Raw genomic sequence first — 11,097 nt, forward strand, 5'->3', positions numbered from 1 at the left:
ACAGAGTCCTTTTCATGAGGCCACACGAAGATGGAGGCAGAGGTTGGGGTGATGCAGCCCCAAATCAGGGAACACCATGGGCTGCCAGAAGCTGGAAAAGCCAAGGAAGAATCCTTCCCTAGAGTCTGGAGGGAGCGGGGCCCTGCCCACACCTTGATTTCAGACTTCTGGCTTCAGGTTTCCAGAACTATGAGAGAATAAGTTTCTGTTGTTTAACTTAACCAAATTAGCAGGAATTTATTATGGTGGCCACAAGAAAGTAATACAGGCTGTAATTTGCGCCTTGACTGGCTTCGTCTCTGGGTCTTTATCCAGCATTTATTTGTTTGTTGTACCTTCTCGTCTCCAGGGCCAGAGCTGGGCCAAACACCTGACAGACACCTCAGGCAGGTTTGCTGAACGAGGTCTCCCAAAGATGGTCAGCAAGGGGTAGATGTGCCTGGGCCTGCCCCAGAGCCAGGAATGGGAGGGATATGAGACTTACTGGATGGACGTGATGGAAAATAGGATTCACAGATCTACACGAAGGGCTATGTCATGGCTAGCTGCTTTAGGAGCAGGGCTATAGACTCACATACTGTAAATTCAATAACAGGAAGGTGGACGCAACTCTGAGCCAATTCTCATGCTACCTCCCTGAGATGAAAGGGACCCCGAGTCCTGGCTCTACCCCTCCGTGGTGTAGGGCCCTCATCTGTTGCCCCTGCCTCCACAGGCCTGGACTCGCAGCCCAGGACTCCGGTCCAGCTGGAGTCTCCTACTGGAGCAAAGGCTGGACCTGCCACTGCAAATACTGCCAAACAAACAGGCCACTCCTCCTCCTCCAGGGACCCCATCTAAATCCACACCCAAGTCAAAGACTTTGGAGGCTGGGCCAGCCAACTAACTAGCCAGGAGCTTTTGGGGGAAGAGGGACCAGCCCAAGCTCTGTAAATGCTTTCATGATAGGAATTTCAGGGGGACACAGAAAATAAACAAGGAGTGTAGTGGGCAATAATCCAGCAAGCGCCTTTTCCTCGGACACCCGACCTTGACCCTCCCTCCCTCAGTTACCCTCTGCATGTCTTGGCCAGTTCCTCCACATGAAGAACATCCCAGCTCCTGGAGCCTCTGGGTGCCTTTAAGAAAAACCCTCATTTGGGTCACCTTTGCAGCCAAAAGTACCCTACCACCCATAAACATGGCCAAATCCGGTTTGACTCAAGGTCATGATGGGAAATTGGGTTGTCACCCACGCCTGCCCCTGCAGCCTAAGTGACCAAACAGCTGGGGTACACCAGCTATTTGCAGGGGCTCGGGTCCCCCTTCCTTTTTTGCCTTTTGGAGGCTTTTCCTTTCCAGGTCCAGGCCCACCGGAACGCAGGCTGGAAGGGCTCTCAGATGCAGCCTCTGCCTCAACAAGGCAGGAGAGCCATCGGTGGTTCGGCACTGCAGCTGTGTCAGCTCTGCAGGCTGTGGGTGGCACCGCCTTGCCCGGCTCTCTACAGCGGCTCCAGGTGGACCCCTCAGCCCACCCCTCACCCAGCCCGCTTGGCCGGCTCCTGTAAATTCCCCGCTCCAAACACTTGGCTCTTTGTCCCCAAGCCCACTGGGCCCCAAATACCCTTGCTCCGGAGCTCGCTCCAAGGCCTTCTCCCTGGCCCCAGATGGACTCGGCCAGATTCCAAAGCCCCGCCTCCCGCCCCGCCCCTGCCCTGACAGCAAGCAGAAGGCACATTCAAAAGTAGCTCTGGTAATTTGCTCAGATAGATAGTTGCTAAGTCATACGGCAAGCACTCTCGGTCACCCTGACTGTTCTGAGGACTGAACCTAGAGTGAATGGTACTGGACGTTTCACAGGCCTACCCGAGGAGTCTGTATCTGGTGAGCCAATACAAATTTAAGATACATTTCTAATTGGCCCTGGGTTTATTGCCTGGAAGACGATGTCCATTCCAGGTTAGGAGGGGCGTGGCTCCCAGTGCGTGAACTTACAGCATGCTGCTCTGTTCTCTTCTGCTCCTCCCCCCAGTGCCATATACTTCGTTCAATTTAGGATTGTTTATAGTCAGTCAAGTTTTTCCAGATTGACCGACGGAGTTCTTACAGCCAGTTACAAGAGCAGTAAAAGAGACCCAGGACTTGGGCCAGCTGGAAGAGTCGGGAGAAAGTTTCTGTGGCATGCAGACAGCTAAGGAATGACAAACACACCCGATTGTTCCAAACCCCACATCCCCAGCAAGGACACCCTCACCCGCCATTCAGATTCCCCTCCACAAAGGGCTCTGGGGGCCCTTCAACGAGGCATCACCCCACGGAAATGAAACTGCTGAGAACAACTCTTAACTTCTCCTTTTTCGGTGTGTCCAAGGGTTAAAAAAAAAACACTTCCGAACTCCCCTGCCAACGGCAAGGTCAAGCAGCTGTCCAAACCACCCAGGGAGAAGCAGGAGCCGTGACAGGACTCCGGCTAGCTGGGCCACCACGGGCCACCATCACCCCCACCGTCCCCTGCCGGCTCGGCCAGGAAAGAGTTAATGGGTGATCCGCTTTGGCTGATAGTCGGGCTCCAAAGTTCAGTCCCCGTCAGAGCCACCCCGGAGGAATTATAAATCTCAGGGCAGTATTTAACAAAACAAAAGCAACCTGGAATTACATGCAGGTTTGGTTTTCTACAGTACATATTTACTTAATCCCCTAGGTATGCGGCTCCATGTCAGATCAGCTGGCTTCGCTGGCCCTTTCAACCCCTTCGCTCACAACAGTTTAAGTTTCAAACTAATTCTCTGTTTTCTCTCTTCCTCTTCACAGGGCTGGCTGGAGACAGCCCAGCCCGCCGGCCCCCAATCTTGTTCTCCATTGCCCTAGTCACTGGGTGAGTCAGCCTAGCTTGGGTAGGAGTTGGGTGACAGCTGGCTCACCCTCCCCGCTCCCCGGCACCAGGTCTGGGAAAACTGGAGGAAGAGATGCTGCAACTTTACTAAAGTTAAAGGCAGCACTTGGGGAGGCCCCCACACAGTGCCACCTCCCCACTTAATGGGGAGGGATGCCCTCTGGGGCTGTGTCTGGGGAGGGGGGCGCTGGCAGGGTTGAAGGTGAGAACAGGGCTCTTTAGCAGCTGCTGGTTACCCAGTTCCCCTTTCCAGATTTTCAAAAACACCTGGGCCTCTGAGTGCTTGTCAGGCCAGGCTAGACATCCAAGACCGCTCCCTCCACCCCCCTTTAAGCCCAAACCAACTAAACCCTCTCTTAGTGCCTCTAGAGCTACAGCTGCTCAGGTCGGGCCTGGGAAGCGGGTTGCCAAGGAAAATACCAAGTGCCTGCTAGCAGGCGACTCCCAGCTCTACCCAGGAGCGCACACACCTTGCACTCACTAGGGTGGTGGCAAAGAGGGGAAGGCGAGGAGGCAAAACACACCACCTTCCTTCGCGAGGGCGCAATGTGGGAAATGGGTGGGTCTCCTAAGTTTCGGGGTGGGGGTGAACGGCCAGCCAGCCACCGATCCCAAAGAAGAGGATCAACTTCGGACCTGCCAAAAAAGACAGGATGGTGCCCGGGAAATTTACAAGGTGAAACTGACTAGCTCAGCACTCCCGCGTGGCGCCGAGACGTAGGGTGGCCGGCGACTCTCAGACCCCGACGGCGGTTCGGGCGGCCGCAGCAGGTGGACGCACCGCCCCCGACCCAGGGGTTCCCTACACCTTCAGCCCCCACCCCCTGGAGTCGCTGTGCTTCGGTACCTTTCTGGCGCCGCGTTCTGCGAACTCGCGGGCGAGCTGGCGCCCGATGCCTCTCCCGCCACCGGTGATAAGGACATTCTCCCGCGACAGGTCCCGAAGCTTGGCGGGCAGCACCAGTCCGACGGCTGCTTTCGCCACCAGATACATCATCTGCAGAGGGAACACCACCAGCGCGCCCAGCCATTTCCACACCATCCTCCGCGCCGCGGAGCCGGGCAGGGGGCGAAACTCCCCGGACCGAACAAAACAGGAATTTAAAAAAAAACACCCCCCAAAATAATAAATAAACCGAATAAGGGGGAGAGAGGCGTCCCACCTGGCCACTCCTGAAATCACCTCTTCCCAAATGCAAAGCACCGGGTGAGAAAAAGGGAAAAAGAAAAGAAAAAAATCCTCCTCGGGAGGAGAAAAAGCGTCTCAGAAGGTTGGGACAGTAAGAGGGGTGAGGGGGCAGCCGGAGGTGGAAAGTTCTAACAAGAAGTTTCTTGCCCCAGCAGCCGTTTCGGCTGGGGAATTCTCAGGTAATGTTTACAGGCTGACAGAGGAGTTTACGAAGGGGAAGGGGAAAAAAAAGGAAAAAAAAAAAAAAGCACCAACCACACGCGCGCACCGTGCTACAGTCCCGCGGTTTCAAAGTGCAAGATTAAAAAAAAAACCCAAAACCAAAAACCAAAACAGAACAAAAAACGCCGTTTCCAAATTTGTAGCGCTCCCCACCCCCTTCTCCAGAAAAAAAAAAAAAAAAAAAGTCTGGGGAAAAGTGCTTGTAGCTCCCAATTTCAGCCCGCGAAAGTCTCCCGACTCATTGCTATTCTTGGGCTCAGGAAATTGCTTAAACGCGATCTGATTGCCAGCAACGTGCAGAAGAAGTGGGGGGTCCGGGTGTCAGTTTCTTTCCGTGCATGGCTCGCCCTCGCGCGCGCTCGCTCTCCCCGGCTCCCTCCCTCACTCCTCCAGCGGAGGCTGGGAGTTGCCGCTCGATCCGGCTCCTCTCTCTCCCTTGTTAGCATTTATTGCCTTCTTTTTTGTCCTTCCCAACTTGGAGAGGGTCCTGGAGCGGAGCGCGCGTGGATCGGACGCCCTAGTCTGCGCCGCCTTATTCATTCGCTTTCTGGGCAGCAGCCGCGCTGAGCTGGAGGGCGGCCCTTTTTCCCCCCCATTTTTTTAATACCCCATTAAGTCTGATTGACAGTTAAAGTTGTTCGGAGGCTTCACTAAGGTTCCTCTGAGTGGCTGCCGCCGCCACCCCTCCCCCTGCGCTGTCGCGGGGCGCGCGCGCGGGCGCGTACCCGGGCTCGCTCCGACTTGCGCTCTCCCGGGCCTGGCTCCCCTCTCGGCAAGCCGAGACTTGCCGGCGGTGTCCCTCCGGGCTCGCAGCCGTAACTCGAACACGCTGGAACGGACTCCTGCAAATCGGCTCCCGCCTGGAGACATTCCTCCTAGCCCGGGACCGTGTCTCCCCGGCCCGCGTGCCAGGTGACCGTCCCTGTGAGCGGAGCAGGCCCGGGGGAGCTCGCGCATGCTTTGACCCTATCAGGTCGGCCAGGGTCTATATTGCCGGTCATTTGCTCATCCCCTGGCCCCGGGTAGGACCGGGAAGCCACCGACCCTTGCCTAGACGTCTTCTGTCTCCACTTAGATAAGTGCACTTTCTAAGTCAGCCCTGAGCGAGTCCCTCCGGTTGCTGGGGGAAACAGCTGGGAAACATGATTTGCATTGGGTGAGCGGGGGTGGGGGTGGGGTGTGAGCAGGGAAAAGGAACCTCTGCCCCCCAGGTGCCAACAAAATCCCCATAAGATTAGCTGGGAGCATATTTATTGCTCATCTGGGCTAGAATTACCTTGACTGACAGCAAGTTCCTTAATAACAAAAGCCTGTAAACAAAACGTCCTAAACCAGTGCCGCTTGTACTGTGCAAGCAGTGTCGTCTCTCTTTGGGTACACGTAGTCTGCTCGAGCCTGGCACCCACCTTGTAACCTCCTGCCCTCCCCCAACAAGAATGGCTCCCCTGCTGGAGGGTGGGACCCAGCTATTTAGAGTTGTCTGCTGCAGGAAGTCTGGGAGGTGAGTCACTAAAAAGCAGCCCCAGTTAAAAGTGCTGATGGGACGTGCCTCCTGCTGCCCTGACAGTCCCAGGCCAGGAGAACTAGGCAGCTGCCCTGTAATTTGGGGAAGTGGTTCTCCAACAGGAAACATGTTCAGGCCTCACTCCCAGACATTCTGATTCAGCGGGACTGGGAGCAATGGAATCTCTACGTTTAATGCTCAGCCTGGTAGTTCTGCTGAGGATGGGGTAAGAAAGTCGCACTGAGAAAAGCAGATTTGGGGAGGAAGGGCTGGGGATTACTTCCTGGACAGAGACCCTGTAGTTCTGGGAAGAAGTTTGCAGGTGAATTGGGAAACTCATTATCCCAAGAGCTGCTGGAAGAACAAAAGGGTTCTGGAAGGGTGGGGTTGCAGGAGAAACTTGCCTACATTTAGGGCTTATTATATTCTAACATTTTATCCTCCCACTGACCTTGCAATGGGGGTATTAACTGTTATCTTCTTTTTCCTGGTTACCCAGCCAGGAAATGCAGGAGGGAGGGACCTAAATACAGACACGATGCCCCTTCCCTTCCCACTGGGCCTCACTGGGGCAGGAGGGAGGGAGGAGGTAGAGGGTGAGGCTCCCTCCCACTGCCCACCATCCAGCCCTCCAAAGGTGTGATTTGAGGGCAGACTATTGCCTTCATCAGACTCCCAGGCCATAGCTGAAGACAGGACTCTTATCAAAGTGACTGCCTCCTTCCACCTCGGAGGTCTGTAAAAACGGAAAAGAAATCCCAACCTGGACAAGCTGGTCCTCCCCACCCAGGGTCGGCTGGTGTCTGCGGGCCTGTGAAGAGGACTGGGCAAGTCCACCTGGAACCGGGTGCACGCAGCCGGCTCCCATCTGTTAGCCTCGAAGCCGCCTAGTGGCCTGAGTGTGACACTGCGCCTCCCAGCTGCTGCAGCCTCCAGCACCACACCTTCCAGCTACCCCTGACTATCCTTTACTTCGAGACCTTTCACTCCACATAAGGGTAACACCCCAAACCTGAGAGTGCTGGTGAAGATCCTAGCCCCGCCTGCCCACGCCCCCATTGCTTTATGAAGGAGGCCACTGAGACGGTTTTTGTTAAGTAGCCCATGAGCACAGTACCATGGTCACCTATGTCCCCTGATCCTGCCTATTACTGTTGAGGGGCCAGACTAGCTGGTGAGCACCACGTGTGCTTACATAGCCCCTGGGTGTGCCTTTGGGATGGAGGGGAGGCCCTGGGCAAGAAGGAGGCTGAGAACCCAGACTGACCTTCAGCATATCAGGCCCTTTACACATATGTCATTTAAGAAATGAGCCAGCCTGAGGTGGGTGTCATAGCTCCCACTTAATACAAGAGGAAACAGAGGCATGGCACATCTGATTCACTCAAGCAAGGCCACGTAGGGTGCTCCTCTTAGCTCTCCTAGCCATCAGGCTTGGGGCAAAATCTGAGAAAAAAAGGAACCAGCTAGGCGATCCTGAGAGGGTTTGGAGGTTGGACCGTGGCTGGGAAGAAGACACCTTTTTTCTACGTGTTCCACTTTCAGGATGTGAGTTTTGAGGGCCTGGCATCCCTGTGAGGCTCAGGCTCCACCATCAGCTGCCTGGAGACGTGCTGTCACCTTCTGCACGCTTCCCCCAGGAAGTGGATGGTGAGGTCGAGGGGATACTGGGCTGCAGGGTGCACGGTTCAGCAGGCTGAGCCAGAAGGTGTCTGTGGCCTGGCCTCCGTGAGAACTGCACAGGACGGGACCCACCCACCATCCCCTGTCCTTTGCTCCTGGTCCCCCTTCCCTGTAGTTTCCTTGGGGTGGGGGCTGGGACATTAACTCCAGAGCGAAGTCTGAAATTTCCCATCCCAGCGTGGGGAGAGGGCCCCACAGTTTTTGTCCCCCTCCTGCAAACGTGAAAGGAGCCTTTGTGGGCTTGATGGAGGAGGGAGGTGAGGTCCAGCCTGAAGAACTAACTTTTTCCGTGACTCAGCTCTCCTGGTGCGGTGTGGCTGGGCAGGCTGGAGCCGCCTTCCAGCCAGAGCCAGCTGGCCTCGGGGTTAGAAGTGGGCTCCCAGGAGAGCCTGACCTGTGGCTAGCAGACAAACTTGCTGACTCTGGATGGGTCACTAGGCTGTAACCGCCCCCCTCCATCCAGGCCCCATCCCATTTTTTTTACTTACTGTTGCACCCCCAGTGCCAAGCCCATAGATGCTCATGTGTGGTCCTTTTACCAGCACTATATGTGCAGTGCTTTCCCTGTCATTTCAGTGGAGAGCTGGAAAAATAAATGGGCCCCAAGCTTTGCCTTCTATTTATCTGAGGTTCAGAGGAGTCAAGAAAGTCACTCAAGATCACACAGCCAAGAGATGGAGGTTGGGATTTGACCCTGGTCAGATGCTCAGCTCTGTCTACTTGATCCACTGATGTCTCTCTGAACTTACAGGATCACCTGGAGAACTCCTCAAAATGCAGATTCCTGGGTTTGCAGCCTGAATTTCTGGACCCAGCATCCTAGGGCAGGGGTCTGCACCCCCATGGTCTGCATGCAGGCCAAGCAGGTGATTGTTGGATGCCTGATGTCAACAGATCTCCCAGCACTGCCTCTCCGTGGCCTCTGGTTATTTAGAGCCCCTGCTTGAAGGCTTCCTTTCCTCTCCCACCACCCGCAAGCCATTGTCCTTTGAACCTTGCACACCTCATGGCCCTGAGCCTCGCTCATGGGCTGGTCTGGATTGGTAGCTCTGGTTAGCTTCACAGATACCTAACGGGGAAGAAAAGGGAAGTTGGAGAAGCAGGGCTGTGTGCATGTGCCCATTTAGTCCAAGAATCAGTCAACCAACTGTATTAGAGTCCTCTAGCTGGGTGCCCTGCTGGAGCCAGAGGACCTGTGGGGTAGCGAGGCAGCACCAATTGGCGAAGAGAGTGATGATTCTGGCTTTGAAGCTGAGCAGCTCTGGTTCAAATCCCAGCTCGGCCACGACCCACTCCAGTCTCCAGCTTCCTAATTTGTAAAGGGAGTGTAATCCTAACGACAGCATTAGATGCTTGGCAAAGCCACACCAAGAGCTTGGTAAATGCCAGCTCTTGTTTTTACGGCGGCCCGGTCCCTGCTTGCAAGGGCCTTTTAATCTTGCTGAGGAGCCAGTTCAGCTGCATGCCGAGATGTAGGGCCTGCATTTAGTGGGGCTCCTGGACTTCAGAGGCAGAGCTTCTGGAAACACAAGGTGGGCTGGGCACTTCCTCATTGCTCCCGGGTACCTTCCACCCCCACCCCTGCTGACATGCTTTCTCCAGAACCTTTGCTTTTTGGCCAAGTAAACCCCTGTTCATCTTGCAAGGCTGCCATTAGCTCATGTGGTATTTTTTTCCAGGAAGCTCATCCCAGCTGCTCTTACAGCCCCCAATGTCCTTGTCCCCAGCCAAGGCCAGCCCAGGGGTCCCCCTTCTTGACCCCTGCATTGTCCCCACTCCCAGCATACTCACACTGCCCTGTAACTGCTGGTTTGCAAGTCTGAATTTCACATCAGAATGGGAGCTTCTCAAGGGGAGAGACTCGGCCGGCTTGGTGGGTGTGCAAGCCGTGCCGTGGCATAGCCCCTCAGAGGGGCTGCATGCATGGGGTAATGCCCTGCTGTCACCACCTTGAAATTGGTTATATCATCTTTAACTTGTGTTTTGTAAGTGAGGTCCCACCTGCTGTCCCCCAGTGAAGAAACTGAGTCACTGACCAAAGCCCTGGGAGCAAAGGTAGGGAAATATCTCCAGTGTGCATCTCCATCACATATTCACATTTCCTGAGCAGTTACTGTGTGACAGGCCCTGTTCTAGCTGCTGGGGAGAGAGGGCAGTGAGGACCGCAAAGTGGGGCTGTGGGGCTGGCTTTACTATACTGCCAGGAGGTGATGAGTGTGGGGAGGATATAGGCAGGATGGGGCCAGGTGGACATGGGTGGGGGACAGAGTGTGGGTGGGTTGGGCAGCTGTTTATGTAGGGTGGCCAGGGAAGGCCTCTCCAAGGTGGCGCTGGGGCAGGGAACTGAATGGAGTGGGGAGTGAAACTGCAGATCTGGGGGGAGGGCCCATTGGAGGAACAGGAAGGACCATGGGGTGGAGCAGTGCGAGGGAGGGGGCCAGTTAGCTCACTTGGGGTCTCCAGGCTCCGTGGGGTCCTAGGCCAGAGCCTCAGTGGCACCTGGGCACCTGTGAGAAATGCACCATCCCAGGCCCTGCCCCAGAGCTCCCACGTCAGATTCTGTACTTTATTTAAGGTCGTTCTCAGGTACTCTCTGTGCACAGTGAAGTTTGAGAAGTGCTAAGGTAGGGTGCCCAGGGCCCCCAGGGTCACTGCGGGTTTCCTCTTTGGTATGATAGGAGCAGAGGGGAGGAGCCTGCAGGGAGCAGTGAGAGGGCTGCGGTGAGGTGACTGCTGACTGCTGCGGGTGGGTGGGCAGCGACCCCTGGAGGCTCTGCTGCAGGGGGCAGCAGCCTGCTCAGAGGCCTCCTGGGAGGTCCCTTCCGTCCAAGGGACACTCCTGTTGCACGGGATTTTAATGCCCAGTAGCCAGTGTTCCATGAACATGGGCTGCCTTGGAGGGGGGCCTCATGGCGCCAGCTACCTGGGAGGGCATGAGCTGTGTGGGAGGCCTAGGTGGGGTGCCTGCTGCCAAAGGAGACCGGCAGGAAATCCCTGTGGGGAAGGCCCCTCTGCGAAGGCCGAGGATGGTGAAAAACCTCATAAAACCCCTCCCTTTCTAACACAAAACAGTCCCCAGGAGGGTCCCTCTCCTCCTTGCCCAAGACCTGCGAATAGGACGGGATGCATCAGGAGAATCCACAAGCCGAGCAGGCAGAAGGGCTCCTTTCAGTACAGGAAACCTTCCCCCATGCAGGTGAGGATCTTCCCTGGCGTAGGTCCGTGGCCAAGCCAGGGCAGGTCTTCTTTCTGTTGTCTCAGATCCCAGGCTGCGGCAGCAGGGAGGTGGGTTCTGCCTGCTCCATGTGAGTGGACGCTGGGCAGGCTGTGTTTATTCTGGCTGGCAGGGTCGGGTGGAAACACAGGCTGGAGCCAGGCCTGGGAACGTGGCAGGAACAGCGGCGGGTGAGGGGGGGGTAACCCGAGAAAGCTTGGGCTGAGGCCAGAAGGGCACCCAGAGGGCGTTACCTGCCTTCTGCCTCTCTGTCGGGTAGGTCCAATAATTCCAACTCAGGGTGTGGAGGATAGCCGAGGGGTTGGCAAGATGGGGTCCAGATCCGAATTCTGCCACTTCGCGGCCTGTGTACGCTGGACAGGCCATTGGCCTTTCTGAGCCTCAGTTCTCAT

At 55.9% G+C, this 11,097-nt stretch overlaps 1 protein-coding gene across 3 annotated transcripts in view; it reads right to left on the reverse strand.

The window, feature by feature from the left end:
- Positions 1-4,910, reverse strand: part of DHRS3 (dehydrogenase/reductase 3) — a 39,110-nt gene extending 34,200 nt beyond the window's left edge. Inside the window, exons 1-2 of one of the 3 annotated variants that reach the window (XM_036999845.2) lie at positions 4,317-4,896; positions 3,720-3,869 (exon numbers count right to left, since the gene is read on the reverse strand). In XM_036999845.2, coding sequence (XP_036855740.1) covers positions 3,720-3,869 — 150 coding nt within the window. In that variant the 5' untranslated portion in view covers positions 4,317-4,896. Of the gene's footprint in view, positions 1-3,719 lie in introns of all 3 variants that reach the window. The other 2 variants (XM_017669782.3, XM_017669781.3) reach the window with 2 other exon arrangements.
- Between the last annotated feature and the right edge of the window lie 6,187 nt (positions 4,911-11,097).

Source organism: Manis javanica, chromosome 4 (assembly GCF_040802235.1).
Source record: "Manis javanica isolate MJ-LG chromosome 4, MJ_LKY, whole genome shotgun sequence".
Taxonomy (NCBI): Eukaryota; Metazoa; Chordata; class Mammalia; order Pholidota; family Manidae; genus Manis; species Manis javanica.